This window comes from Frieseomelitta varia, unplaced genomic scaffold, assembly GCF_011392965.1.
Source record: "Frieseomelitta varia isolate USP_RPSP 00005682 unplaced genomic scaffold, Fvar_1.2 scaffold_727, whole genome shotgun sequence".
Taxonomy (NCBI): domain Eukaryota; kingdom Metazoa; phylum Arthropoda; class Insecta; order Hymenoptera; family Apidae; genus Frieseomelitta; species Frieseomelitta varia.
The window spans coordinates 124,333-141,195 of record NW_025110509.1 but is presented as its reverse complement, the minus strand read 5'-3'; the positions used below and the strand labels follow the sequence as shown (position 1 = coordinate 141,195).

The following is a 16,863-nucleotide window of genomic DNA, read 5'->3' as shown; positions in this document are numbered from 1 at the left end:
ATAAATAATTATAACATAAGTTGTATAATTTAATTATAAAATAAGCTATATAATTTAAAATAATAAAATAATAATAAAATAAGTTGTATAATTTAATGAAAAATATAGCTGTATACAGCTTATATTTTATATTTAATTTACAATTTAATTGTAAAAAAAGCTGCATAATTTAATAAAATAATTATATAAATAATTATAAAATAAGCTGTACAATTTAAACCAATAAAATAATTGTGTAAATAATTATAAAATAAGCTGTACAATTTAATTAAAAACTGAAACTATGTATCGTTACTGCAACCTAATGGGAATTACTCCTGGGGAAATAATAATGACGATAATTATTATCACTGCAAGAGATTCTTCAACTTACTATCCGAATTACTATTTTCAAGAACCTGACCTTTCGATTTAACAAATAAATCTGTCGTTCGAATCGGGCGATCGTTTCGGACGTGAACGAAACAGATCAAGATATCGAAGGAACCGACATACTCCGGCGGAATGCTAATGAATTCAGAAAGGAAGGACACGTAGAAACTCTCGAATGGAAGTTACCACGAGACAAGTCCTCCCCCCCCCCCTGCCGATATCATCGGAGTCAAGTGTCCACAAAAGGTACATTGTTTCTTAGAAAGAAGTCACCGCGCGCTCTCCCGAGATCACGGTTGGCCGATTACAGATTTCGATCCGATGAACATTGATCCACCCTGCCATCAATAAGCGTTCACTGATGAGGGGCCAGACGAGAAAAAAAAAATTTCTACGCGATTGAATTGATAATCTTCCGGTCGAATTGGTCGCGGACCTGGTCGGTGGTGCTCGGATTATTCCAAAGTTTCGACTTGCGACACGGCACAGCTCCAAGAATTATCATCTGAGAATATTGTTCTCCACCAGAGGCGAAGAAACAGCGTTCGAAGACGAAGATTTGGATGTTATTTCGTTCAGTTAAAGAAATTGCCAATTCAATTCAATACAATATACTTTTCATCATTTTAACGATGATTTGTAACAAAATGCATTTATAAAATACAGAATGCGGGAAAGCTACTTTGTTTCTTTATAGAGAATCAGGGAAAGGAAAATCATAGCTTTTTTTTTTATAAAGAGTGTCGAGGTGCAGGGATTAACAAATCATTCCATTTAAAGAAGTATATATAAGTATAATAATTATAATAATAATATGTGTAATATTCCATTAAAGTATATATAATTTTGAAATATTCAGAATTATATTACGAGCCTTCCTATACTGAATGACTTTCGTTCATAAAATTTTTTCGCGAAACGTTTTCAAAGGCAAAAGAGATATTTTGATCGTCAGAAACGACTAAAATTGAAAATTATATATCTTCTAACATAGATAAGGAAATACACATATTTCATATCTTAATTACTACACAGACAAATAAATTACGTTTTATTTACATGTGATGGATATCATGTCCCAAATTAAACTGTAAATATATATATACAGTTTAATAATAAAAATATAATAACTGTAAAATATATATATATGTATATATATACGTAAAATATATGTATAATATATATATTTCTAATACACATACTTCATATTTTAATTATTATACAGACGAATAAATTACGTTTCATTTACATGTGATGAATATCATATCCCAAACTAAACTGTAAATATATATACAGTTTAATAATAAAAATATAATAACTGTAAAATATATGTATAATATATACATATATATATTTCTAATACACATACTTCATATCTTAATTATTATACAGACGAATAAATTACGTTTCATTTATATGTGATGAATGTCATGTCCCAAATTAAACTGTAAATATATATACAGTTTAATAATAAAAATATAATAATTGTAAAATATATATATATACATATATATATATATATATATGTATATATATACGTAAAATATATGTATAATATATATATATTTCTAATACACATACTTCATATTTTAATTATTATACAGACGAATAAATTACGTTTCATTTACATGTGATGAATATCATATCCCAAATTAAACTGTAAATATATATATACAGTTTAATAATAAAAATATAATAACTGTAAAATATATATAATAACTGTAAATAAATATAATAACTGTAAAATATATATATGTATATATATACGTAAAATATATGTATAATATATATATTTCTAATACACATATTTTAATTATTATACAGACGAATAAATTACGTTTCATTTACATGTGATGAATATCATATCCTAAATTAAACTGTAAATATATATATATGTATATATATACACATAATTTAATAATAAAAATATAATAACTGTAAAATATATATTTCACATATATTTAGAATTACAAAATAGTATGTGTTTTAATACATTTACAATTTCCACCAATTCAAACCATACCGATAAAATTCCCAACACATCAAATCAAATCAAATCAAATCAAATCGAAGCCTCTAGCAATCTTAGCATCTACTTTATTCCTGTTCGTGTCTGACGTCTGACTCGAATGGCATCGGCGGTTATTAAATCAAGATAACCGGTTTCTTTTTTTACCGATGATTGAAGCGATACAACCGATCGGGAATAATAGAGATTGAGTTTGAGGGAATACGCGCGCTCGTGACAAAGGGAGGACGCGCGAGCGCGTTGCAACCGCGATGTTGGTTCAATCACGGGTTACAAGCGCGATCGGCCGGTCCTCCTCGTTCGGGTCTAGTGGCGTAATCTTCCTTCGGCCGACGTTCCACGTGAATCTACACGGTTCGTTTCGATCGAACAATGCGGCCCGATCCAACGAGATCCACCGTTGATTCAGTATCGATCGATCGATGCTCTGTCATCCTCACTGTGTCTGTCTCAACTTCGTCCCGTGTACACCAGTACACAGTGTATTATATCTTGCGATCGGACGCACGTCGGAAACAGGATTATTCAAGATCCACTTCCCTGTTGCACTTTAACGAACTCTGCTCGGTAGCCTTTCACCTCACGAGCTCGACAATCGAAAGAAAATTGTCGATCGTGAGTGAGCGGGACAGCTGGTTTTCGCCATTTATTGGAGAACTGTAACTTTTAATTAATTTAGTAGTTTAATTAGTATTGCACAAGACGCGAGAAAGTAAGTTTAAATTAAGTTGAATTTATAATAAAATAATTATTATTCGATTGGCATTCAATTTGTATTAAGGAGCAGCACTATCTTCTTCAGTTTAAACGCTCTATCGATTATTTTGAAATCGAGAAAGTCAAAAGTGTTTCTTTTCATTCAATTTGAAATATTTATTTACCTTTCGATAAAAATTCTGAGAACATTCTGAGAGATTCAAAGTTTGTACCATTAAAAGGTAGGTAAAGCTTTGCAAATTTTTCCCAAGAGTGAAGTTCCAATATATCATATGATCTATTATATAATATTGTTTGATATGCAGGTACATATATTGCACGATACATTATTTCAGATATATATATATATATTAGAAAAAATTTGCAAAGCTTTATCTATGTTTTAATGGTTCAAACTTTGAAATGGTACAACTTTGGTACTGTGTTATATTTTATATAATATAATATATAATATTATCTGACCTACATGTATATATACATATATTATGTATAATATATGATATGATATATTATTTTATACATATACTATAGAATACTATATTTTATATATGATATATAATATTATTTGACGTATATATATATACATATATTATATATGATACATGATATATATTATTTTATACATACTTTATTATTATACTATATTTTATTTATACTTTATACTATATTTTACTATTATTACTACATACTACTATTTTATACATACTTTATTATTTATACTATATTTTATATCATATGATATATAATATGATATATTCATACATGTACTATAATATACTATATTTCATGTCATATGATATATTATTTGACATAGATGTACATATGTTATACGACATATTACATTATTTGACATACACGTATACTATACGTACAACAAAATAAACTAACGTGATACATACATGTGGAACCTCTAATCCACTAATTACTTTTGAAAAGAACTGCACAGCTAAAGATAAAAAGGAAAGAGGAAGCAAAGAGATTCTGTAACAACCAAAGAAATCAAAATGCAAGAGTTCCTCTTGGCGACCTCAAAAGGCGGAAGTCGATGGTTTTAGGTTAAGTCCGTGGAAGAGACCTTCCGGCGAAAATCTCTCTCTCTCTCTCTCTCTCTCTCTCTCTCTCTCTCTTTCTCTCTGTACAGAGGCCTCTGCAGGTTGAATAATGAACCGTCTTCTCGGGTGCTTTACGCGGCCGACCGGTCCCGTTTCCGTAAATTATAACCATTAGCGGCACTTGCGTCTCGCGGCAATTTTCGTGAAATTAAACGCGCCGAATCAATTACTCGTTCGCTCCGCGGCGTGCAATCGAGGACGAACGATGGCCAGATGCTGCGGCGGCGGCGCGATGGGAAACGCCGCGGCGGCTGTCACCGTGCGGCCGCGCATCTGCGTTTGTCAAGGGTATCAGGTCGAACGGGCGCCGTCACGAAACACCGCCATAAAAATGTAATTTGCCCCGGACGATTTCGGCACGACACAATGCGCCGCTGCTCGTGCAGGTTTGCACGAACGATCCGTAAGAGGATAATTGGACGGAAAGGGTGAACTCGGGCAAACCGCGTCGGTAACCGGTTCCGCACGACTTCCGTTTACCTGATGACTTATCGATCGCTGCCATTGAAACTTCTTCCCCTGCATTAAAACACGGCGTCCACCATTCCCCGCCTGTCATTTCGATCCTTTCTCTCAAATTCAGCAATCACGATCGTAATTCTTATCGTTATACAAGATACAGGATATATATATTATATTATATTATATGTATAGTATAGTAGCTTATTATAATGTATACAAGATACAGGATATATATATATATTCCGTTCAGGATATATATATATATATATATATATATATATATATATATATATATATAATTCCATTCACGGGCAAGTAATCTCGTTTCCTTGTTTCATTTTCTATAAGCTACGTGTTTGCACGTAGCTCGGCGTGAGGTTTTAAATGGAAGTTACATTGTAACAGAAGACATCTATGGTGAACAATTTGATTTCATGATGAGGAGAGATAGGCGATGATTTGAAAGATCTACAGTCGTTGGAAATGTTTTAATTTTTGTTGCTGGAACGAGCGTGCGATTGGTATTTAAGTTTTCAGGAATTGGACAAACTTGATGAAGATGGTTTCTTTGGTTTCTGTGTAATTCACGTTTGACGACAGCGCTATATTTATAAAATACATTTAATCGTAAATATTAATTACTTTCTTTTGTCTTCTGCATTAGAAAGTTCAATGTACAGTGAACTGATGCGAACGAAATATATATAGGCTCGCGAAATCATTTGAAATAATAAATAGTCTCAGCAGAAGATGAAATTCATACAACTGAAATTGGAAATTATTTGAAAAATACAAAACGAATGTCATGAAATAACATTTTATTTGACACAATCAAACAATTAAATAATTTAGAGAAAAGTTTGCTTCACGACAACGTTCGTTTCTCAACACTATTTTGGTAACGACCGATTTATCATTTTTCTTAGAAATCTTACAGATGTAAAGCAATCTATTTTCAGAGATTTGAACGATTTCAAAATGTTTAAAACCGCAAAGTTCGGTTCTTTTTATTTGAATGTTTCTGTTGGAAATGTGCTTTGAAATCGTCGGTGATTCTAGCGTTCAACATTTTATTCAAATGATGGCCTACGTTTTCAAACGACGATTAAAGTGAACGTCGACAACGTCGCGGTGGGTCGAACGGTTCAGGGTAAGTTTCGTCAGCGCGCAGAGGCTTCTGACAGAAAATCCGTTCTGGGACGCGCGTGTGTTCGTTCTTAAAAGGCGCGTCTCGCTCCTTGACCCGCGTCCCAGCTCATCCGTCACGCTTGTCGGCTCGCGGAACGCGCGTATTCACGCTGCACGATACCGGCCCGGCTGCGTCTCGGGACAAATTTATAAATTTGATGTAAGGAAACGTACGAGACGAAGATAGAAAAAAGTTTCGAGTCGTTTAAGAACGATCTCTGATTATGGGACACAGATGACGACAGAAGTTTTACGTGTCATTCCGCGCGACGTATCGGACGATTGTCGTGTAATGTAATAATAACTTCTTAAGGTTAATGTATTCAGTTATTCGTGTCCGAAATAATTTGAGGAATGTGTCTGGAGAAGTGTGTTGAAAATGAGAAATACATATTTTTATATATTTATATCATAATTTGGAAATATTGTTCAATCTTCGACATACGATAATCTTATTTAAAATTAGGCTGAAGGTCTTCGTAGCCATTTTTGACCGTTCATGTTGAATAAATTATAATATCAGATAATAATAATATATCATTATTTTATTATTAATTTTGTTAATATTGTTTTGTTATTATTTATAACAAAGCAGAATTTTACTTTCAAATCTAATCGCTGAAATTTTCTTTATATTATTTCCTTGTTGTTATTTACAGATAATTTTATTATACAGAAAATTGTTTCCTTTAAGAATGTCGCGACATGAATTGCATAAACCAATTTATTTTCATAGCATGATATAAACTGTTCAAATAAATGAAGTGATAAATAATGCAATTAACGAAACGCTCCAATATTTAAATTTGCTTCGACTTTAATATCTTTATTATCTTAATTAATAATTTAAGTTCAATTACGTGATTAAATATTAAAGTGTATTTAACTATCAATTTTGTCCACTTTAACATAATAATTTTCTATCGAAGCGATATTATTATTTGCTGATAGAAAACTAAAGTTCGAAGTGAAATTTCTTACCAACAGCCAGATGTGAAATAAAAATAAAATTCATATTAAAAAACCATAAGAGATAGAAATAAAATTCATACAACGAAACCAAGGGATTGAACTGACTTTTCTTTGATAGAAAAGCGGTCTAGCACCATGAAACAGCTAGTTTAACAAACGTTTAACGAACTGAAGTGATAAAGTATATAGAGAGAAAAGAGACAGCTGCACAAGGCAAACGAAGAATACGAAACGATTCGTTTTCTTCGATAGATCTTGTTCCGATCGATTGCCTTCCAGCTTGGATACACGTCGAAAACCATCTGGCAAAACTGCAGCAATGACTAGGCCGTTTCTGCCCGAGTAATTTATGTCATTTATAGCGTTGTACCCGTGACAAGCGGATAATTACGGAACATTTGATTTTCATCGACACGATCGCGACCAAGGAAACGAACACGTTTGTTTAAATGGTAGTAAAGCTGCGCGGCAACGCTCGTGATCTTTCGATTTTTACGCGTAATATGTTGGCTTCCATTGATTTATGAATTTGAAAATTTGTCTCGGTGAAACAATGCAATTTTATTATAGAGAACGTGCACGATGAATGTAATTACATGGATTCTAGAGTTGAGACTTTTGTAATGAAAATTTCGAGAATAGTTGACGGTTTCTTTGAGTTACCATTGTCCAAGACACTAAAATTCATGAATTCTTCTCATAATTACGCGCATGTATATTAAATAAAAATATATATATAATAATAATTGGATTTTACTATATATATATATAATAAAAATTATAAAATTACATTAATATAATAATTATAATATAGTATAATTAATATAATTACAATAATTATAGTATAATTAATATAATTACAATAATTATTATTATAATAATTATAATATAATTATAGCTTCAAGTGGCCACACGTCGATTCAGTTTATACAAGTATATTATAAACTATACTATATAATATAATATAAACTATACTATATAATATAATATGATATAATATAATATAATATAAAATAAAGTAATATAATATAATATAATATAATATAAAATAATATAAAATATAATATAATATAATATAATATAATATAATATAATATAATATAATATAAAATAATATAAAATATAACACGCTTGTAATTCACAAATTATAAAACACAAATATAATTATAAAATTTCGTACCGTTGAAACAACTTGTAGAATTCGATTCAGCGTACAAACGTTCGCCCCTCGAAAAGCGAATGAATTAACACGGTTATTAATCGGCTGCAACGATAACATAATTTATCCGATACTCAGCCCCGTAAACTTCGATCTTCAAATAAACGACGTTTCATATCCACCAACGTAATGCATATATTATTGGCAAGCCTGTCCATACAACTCGAAACTGTTTGCATCGACAGATCGTAACGAACGGGATACCTCCGATCCGTCCAATCATCCTTCGCGCAAACATTCCGCTGACACTTTCAAACGATTCGAGCGAGATAGCTACGCGTATGAAGACGCGTCATTTGTTCCCTTCGAGCGTAATCCGCGCTCTCCGAGCCGGTGCACTCGTTTTGACCTGGATTTATGCGATCGCGATCGGGGAGGCTGCCACGACGACTCTCTCGGTCGCGCCGGCTTCCTTCCTTCGTTTCAGGTGCAGGAGGCTGACCTTGCAACGCGCCAGTCATCGTTCCTTGTCGCTTCAACTGGCTTGATGAATCGCTCGTTGCGTGTGCCACGACGATACGCTTCCTACACACGGTGTGTACCTTTTAATTAGACAGCTGATGTTCATGCAAATTTGTAACTTTTTGTTGAGAGAAGACACTAAAACTTCTGGGATCTCTAAATGTGTTTCGTAAAGATACGTTTCTCACTACGACGTTAACCCCTGATTCGCGGACCGTAACGAGTGACCGAACCGTGTACAATAAAATCGTTTCAGTCTGTTTTCCTTTGAACTCGTCGACACGTCGCTGGACAAAAATTATTAAGAAGTTATTAATAAACTTATCATTTGTTTTTGCCCGGGTTTAGGCTTAGGTTAGGTTAAAGTAGATTAGGTAGGATTAAATTTAAATATACTTAAATACGAGAGAATGTTAATCAAATGTACTTTAAATATTTCAATTTTAATTTAAATATATAATTATATGTTATTTATTATAATACATACTTTAAATATTTGATCGTTAATTCAAATATACTTAAAACTGAGAAAATGTTGCAATTTTGGGACGAAAAGTTCTCGACACGCGTGGCAAGATGTTAATGAATCGTCAAAGTGTCTTGCATAACGCTTTCAATTTCTTTCGGACAGCTTCGTGAAATGACTGCACGTATCATTTAACATGTTCATTTCTCAGTGAACGTCTGACGTTGCATCTGCGTGCCCGCGTGCATTGTACAATCTCTGTAGAGAAAAATGATCGCCGATCCAATTCTTCTGATCGCGATTTCTCACGCACTCCGTGAAACAGATACTCCAGATAACTCGCCGCGGCGAAACGATCGTCCACGAGCAGATCGCGAACCGTGACTTTCTCGCGCGTTTTATCCGAAGCGGAGCAGAGAGGCGCGCAGCTGGTCGACCGCCTTTCACGCACGTCTCCGCCGGAGACGGACATTTCCCATTTTGCATCGCCCGCAGGACGGGCTCGCCAGCCGTTTGCAACATTGCGCTTTTGCCTTCTGTCTCCCTTGTTTCTGCGTGACATTCCCAGAGATGGGACTCTGCTGTTAATTTGGCATTGGGTTTCACTTCACATGACGAAAGATATTCGGTTTTTAAGGAGGTTTTGTAGCTTACGATCACTTTCCTCTTTGATCTTTCAACTGTTTTTCTAAATCTTCTTCTTAATGCGGTCCACATACACATATGAGGCAAGTAGTTTAATACTAGGACATAGGATCCACATAGGATGTATACATATTATACAATTAACAGAGTCTACTATGTTCCGAATGTAGCGATAATTATTGGCGAAATTTATAATCGTAGAAGCACAGACGAGATATATGAACAGACATTGAATCTTACGGACCTGAAAATACCGATGATGATAAAAAATTATTGGTGCTTTAGTGCGCTCTAAATAATTGTTTTTCTTTAATATAAAAAAAGGGAAAGAACGTTTATTTCAATTATTAAACATAAACTATTTCTCAAAATGAACAAATTCTTTATTACAGAGTGGAGCATAAATAATCCCACCATGCAACTGACGTTTTAAATGAAATTCATTGAAACACATGTTTAGGTTGGTTAAAAGATATCCGACCATGCGTTAACTTTGAAGAAAAATATGGGACAATTTTAAACCCACCTAATCGCAAAGAGTTGGAGAACCAGCGAATGAAACCACATAATAATTAACTGAAGTCATTCTACTGTATATCAGAAAGAGTTCTGTCCATCATTTACGGATTTATCACAACTTTCATATATCTCGTCTGTGGTAGAAATTACTACGATCGGTACCAACAGCTTCCACTTGATGTTGGAAGTTGAAATGTTTAATAATCGACAGTGTTTCGAGGTATTTCGAGATTGTCAATTATATCGAAACTGTTGTTTGATACAACAGGCGTTCAATTATGCGCGTTATATATTCTGGGAAAGCACAGTTCTAAGATTGCACAGATGAGTAACACTAATTTTGTTGAATTAATATTTACTCTCCTCCCAGAACTTTATATTTAGATTCGTTTTTCAGTTTGAATTATGTTTTTGAAAGTATGACTGGAGACGTATGTATATATGAACCATCGGTGATTTGTATCGCGTTCAATGTGTTAATTAATATTAATCACAGTTTAATCATATACTGTAGATGCAACTGTATTTACTATAGAGATGCAATTATATACTGTAGATGTAATTATATTTACCACAGAGGTGCAATTACATTTAAATATCACCATAATTAGAAAGTTTTATATGATAATTAACAGTTTTGAAATATTTCATGATTAATAGTTTTCAAAATTGTTAATTACATCAAAGCATGTTTCAGAAATTAATTTGTTCCTTCGTTGTTAAAATGGTCAATCGACGGAACGAGTTCAGTCGTAATAAATAACACAATTATTATGAAATTATAACTGAACCACAGCACGAAAATTGAAAAGTTTGATAAAAATGACTTTTAATGGAAAACTGAATTAACTTCTGAGTTCTTCGTATGATTCTAGATTTTTTTAATATGCATGGTCTCTTCTCGTACCGGACAATACTCCCAATTATTCGCTATAATTAGTAGTTTCGATAATGTTGCGACTTTCGGTGTTAAACGACACCCCAAATTCGTTTATAAATGCCTGAAACGCGCGACCGAATAATGAGAGTTTAAAGAGGAATTTGATTATTATCGCGAAATACACAGGGTGACGTTAAATCACCGCCGTCATTTCGAAACCCAAAAAAACCCTTGAATAAAACCTTTCCCAGTATCCCAGCGTTCAGAACGAAACGAAAGTTCAACAATTTCCCCGGGACTTCAATCTTTTCTCAATTATCGTTTCAGCGAATCTCTTTCAACTCGTCGTTAAATCGGCGAACGTGCCTTGCACCATTCCGGGCAGATTGGCTCGACCTTGATGAAGTGATATGTCAAACGGATATGTCGTGTACGTAAGGGAGCCGGTGTGATTTTACGTCGATTTTCTTGGAACGGCGCTGGAAATTGGACATTAGGCGTAAGTTAAGCGACTTCTTATTCATGAGTGTCCTCCGGCAACTGTTTCAAATTCAACTTTCGAATTCCCTTGTTACGTCGTTAACCTGTTTTTGTATGCTAGCTAGCGACTGTGGCCATCCGTGAAAAAGACAATTAATTTCGTTCGCGACCAAGTCCGGATGTCGATGAACTGTCTACGCAACTCGAGGTGTTCGTGTATCTTTCTTAGACGAATGTGCAGCTTACAGTTCGACAGGTTTTCCAAGTCAGATCTTAGATCAACTCAAATGAACTCGAACGGCAAAAAGGCCAAAATCGTGCTAAATTGAAGACAAATCGAAAAAGGAATATCTGTATGTATATAATTAATGTAATTTGATTTTTTTAATACAATTTTGTAGCGCTTTAACTGAAAAAGTGGAACTTAGATGGTCATTTTTCCCAAATGTTGTTGCTTTATACAGAATGTCCCAGATTTATTGACAAAATCAAATATATTCTATGGGGGGGGGGGGGATGTTGTGCGAATATTGCTTGCTTTATTAAATAGTTATTGATAAAAATGAGGATAAAATAAAATAAAATACTAATTATTACTATTCATGCTAATTTTAATATTACTCGTAGACGCAATCAATATTTCATTTCAAAATGGCCGTCGTTTTTACCAATGCAAGACTGATACAATTCAAATTAAAATGAATACTAATATTTGTTCAATATTAATCGTTACTATTGATCTACTAATTTCAAAATTACTCGTAGATGTTCCATTTCAAAATGGCCGCCTTTAGCGATAAAAAACTGATAGTTCAAAATACTTTTTGTTTAATATTAATTACTACCGATATTAATTTTAAAATTACTAATAGATACAATTAATATTCCATTTCAAAATGGCCTCTGTCCTTGGTAATACAAGACTGACAATTCAAACTGGAATAAATACTAATTCTTATTTAACATTAATTACTACTGACATTCATTTCAAAATTAATCATAGATGCAACTAATATAACATTTCAAAATGGCCATCGTTTTTACCAATACAAAATTGGCAATACTGATATTTGTTTAATATTAATTACTGATATTAACTTTAACTACTGATATTAATTTTAAAATTACTCGTAGACACAACTAATATTCTACTTCAAAATGTTTTTAGCAACATGAGACTGACAGTTCAACCTGGAAAAATCGGTTTGATCGCGAGCTAATATCTACACGCACACACCTTGAAAAACTTCTGGTACTTCTAAATTTCCCACACAAACGCAAGATCTTCGACCAATATATATATATATATATATATATATATATATATATATATATATATATATATATATATATATATATTAATCCACGAAGGATCTTAACTCCGTATATTTAAAATTAAGTGAAAAATTTTATTAAATTGCAGAAGATTGAATTAAAATGATTGTTGTGAAATCATTACCACGTAAGATTGTATTAGCTACTACAAACTATAAAGTTGTCATCAATGTGTAGCATTAATTCTATTATATTTCGTATTTTTTAGAAATACAATTCTCAGTTTCGTTGTTTCGAAAGGCAATAGAGATTCTTAATATTTTGCGGGGAAAAAAAATATAAAATATAGAAGTTTTAATGATGGACAAATATACAAAAGATATATATATATATTCCTGCTTTCGCGCCACTTAAACAACGACAGGAAACAGCGAGAAAGCGGCGACACACGCACCTCGATCGAAGAGCGACCCTCTCCGCGCGCATTTATTATTATTCCTCCATTCGCGTTTTCTTTCCTCCCACGTGGCGGTGACTTTTGCGGCGTTAAGATATCCACAGGAGGCGGACGAACCGGTGGAGGTGAACCGAGCGGCCGAGAGCCATTAGACTCGAGGCCAGAAAATTCCACGCGCCGCGGCCTACGCGGAAACGATGCTCGCGCGGCCGATGATTTATAGACGGTGGCTGGTTATCGTGAAAGCAGAGGAGCCCAGGCGGCATCGGTTGCAGCAGCAGCAACAGCAGCTACAGCAGCAACAGCAACAGCAACCGCGGATCGCGCTCGAGACGTTCGGCATTCCGAGCTAGATTACTTTGTGCTTTGCGCAACGCGGCAATCTTCCTCTTCCTCGGCCGGCTCTCGGCCGCGTTCACCTGCTTCCCCGAGTGTTGCCTGCCAGCCGAGGCCGAATCAATTCCTGCCATCGAGGACAGTTTTAATTTTCCTACATTGTCTTATTAGTTGCCGCCGCCGCCGCTTCATCGATCATTGTCGCGTTCGGCTTTTCTATTCGCCGCTCCTTTTTTTTTTTTTTTTTTTTTTTTTTTTTTTTTTTTTCTTTCCTTCATTTTTCCAAACGAGCCGGTTTGTAACATGATTTATTCTCTAGCTTGCTCCCACGAAGTTGTACACGAGGTGTGCCGCGAAACGTCCGGCCGATTGTTATATTGGTGAAATTGAGGAAAAGCGCGGCGAAAAGTTTCGGTGATTTTGGAACTGATCGATTTTAACGTGTGTCTGGATCTCTTTCTACGCACGCGATTATATTCCTTCTGCGTGATTTAGGAGATGAAAAATTACAATGTAATTAATCCGTTCGTATTGGTATTTAAATTTTAGGATCAGTCTGTGTCACTGGCGTTTACAAAATTAAACTATGCGTGTTTTTTTATGTCGAATCGTTCACAAGTGAAATATGTATGTTATACTTGACATTATAATGGGGATAATTTTTCTGTTCGCTATATTTAACCTAATTTACTGAGCTGTTAATTTTCACTTTTATTCTATTTATATATTGTAATAATATATAATAATCCTTTTTATTCTAATTGTTATTTTGTAATGACTCTTTTTATTACACGTTCTTTTAATCCACGAAGGAGTTTAACTCCGTATATTTAAAATTAGGTGACAAATTTTATTAAATTGTAAAAGATCGAATTAAAATGTTCGTCATATTTAACCCAATTTGCTGATCTGCTAATTTTCATTTTTATTCTATTTATATATTGTAACGCTATATAATAATCCTTTTTATTCCAATTTTTATTTTGTAATGACTCTTTTTTATTACACGTCTTTTTAATCCACGAAGGATCTTAACTCCGTATATTTAAAATTAAGGGAAAATTTTTATTAAATTGTAGAAGATTGAATTAAAATGATTGTTGTGAGATCATTACCACGTAAGATTGTATTAGATACTACAAACTATAAAGTTGTCATCAATGTGTAGCATTAATTCTATTATATTTTGTATTTTTTAGAAATACAATTCTCAGTTTCGTTGTTTCGAAAGGCAATAAGATTCTTAATATTTTGCGGAAAAAAAAATATAAAATATAGAATTTTTAATGATGGACAAATATACAAAAGATTTAGATAATTATTGAGAAGACAAGCTAACCTAAATCGAACGGAAAACTCAGGCAAAACCTAAAATTTAACTTAATCAAAAATATTGTTGCTATGATATCTGTATCGATAACATTCAAATCGCAAGATTATGAAACTCGATGAGAAAGCTTACACTCTCAGTAATTATAAAAAACTAATTACACCTAAACTTTATACACCCTTTCGAAATTATTCATTTCCTATCTGAGCTACTTTTTTTTTTTTATAACCCACGTCAGCTAACTCGAATTTATAGTACTTGTATCGCTGATGCAACTGCAGGGACTATTGTTCCTGCTATAAACAATTTCTATTATTTCATTCGACGCACGGACAAACAACGATAAATCAGCCGCGCCATCAAACTGAAAGATTGCCAGCTATTTCCAATAAAATTGATTTCAAATCCCTGTCCAATTACCCGCATCAGGCCTTTCAACGCATTAGACAAACCACCAACTCCATTACATCCAATTACATTGGATTTAAACGTGGCGCGCAGCGCGTTGCCCCGGTCGCCACGGGCGCCGTTCCCGCGCGGTCATAAATCGATCACGATAAAGAGAGCGTCGCCGTTTTCGTTGGTGGTCCGAAAATCGCCCGAAACCGGGGACCGACACACCAAGAAGAAACCGTCCCGCCCGTTATTACAGTGTTCGTCGCGCTATCGCGCGATTATCTCGCGACGAAAGGTCGGCTTGTATCTCCCCGATAGATCGTGACGGCCGCGTGTGATTTCGATCTCGTGGAGATCATCGCCGAGATCCCGAATGATCGGTGGCCGTCGAAACTCGCGTTTAATTTACGAGGATCGGCGAGGATTTACGACGGTGCGCAGTACGTGACAATTGAATATTATCGGAGATATCAGCGGCCGGGAAGTGTATCGTCGAACGGGGAAATTATGGTATTTTGCGTGGCAAATTTCCCCTCGATCCCCACGTGGAATACATCGACGCGGGATATAGCCGGCTGCCATTAATATTCGGACGCTAAATATCGAGATGTTGTTGTAATTTTGACGAAAAAGTGACGAACCTCGGCTTATTTTAAAGGCTCGGAGCCTCTACTTTTCGGAGTGCACTTTTGTTTTTAATATTCAGCACTTGTCGTGGACGATCGTGCATATTTTATAATATTTTACAATACGATGCATCTTGCAATGTACAGTAATATAATAATACGATATATATTAATACATTAACAGTGTTTTTATTGTATAAATACTTTTACATTTGTTGTTTTTAATATATACTGTATGTATTGTATTTATTTACAATAAATACAACATTGCATTATACATACAAAATAATTTATTATATTCTGTATATAATTTATACTTTTACATTGTAATTTATATTTTCACGTACAATTTACATTGTAAATAAACGTTGTATCTATTGTATTTACTGTACTACTTTTATTACACAGATACTCGTCCTGAGATATCTGAACAGAGACAGGACCCTCCTTTATTTTAATCCTACACTATGTAACAGATGGCAAAGTGAAGACACTCGAAAATTGTCACAGTATATAAAAGCATTTTTGTACACACAATTTTTTTTCGCTACTGAATCTACAATGGATTTGAAGCTCAGAAAGAGCTTCCCTTTTCACAATGCCTATATTCCCTACTATGAACTTGACATACGACTCTTCCTATTTTGCCAATTTATCGAACTTTGAATACTAGGCTACAAAGAATTAGCATTGAAAATGATTTCTTGAATTTTCGTCGCGTGTAAGACACTTCTATAAAAATGTCTAACCAAAAAATTATAAAATGGACGTTTCCGACTATTTCTGGTAGTTCCAGTGTCAAACGTGTTATCCTCTTCGAACCTCCAATGACTCTAACACAGACTCAATTGACATTGAAAATTTATTCATCCACAATAAGATTAACACTGGAACTTTATTAACTGACAATTAGATCGACA

The 16,863-nt window shown here is 34.0% G+C and overlaps 1 protein-coding gene across 1 annotated transcript in view; it reads right to left on the bottom strand.

Annotated features, from left to right (window-relative positions):
* Positions 1 to 2,384: 2,384 nt before the first annotated feature.
* The window catches only part of LOC122535460, a 30,853-nt gene continuing 16,374 nt past the window's right edge, over positions 2,385 to 16,863 (bottom strand). The window contains exon 2 of the mRNA XM_043667012.1: positions 2,385 to 3,064. Coding sequence (XP_043522947.1) covers positions 2,977 to 3,064 — 88 coding nt within the window. The 3' untranslated portion in view covers positions 2,385 to 2,976. The remainder of the gene's footprint in view (positions 3,065 to 16,863) is intronic.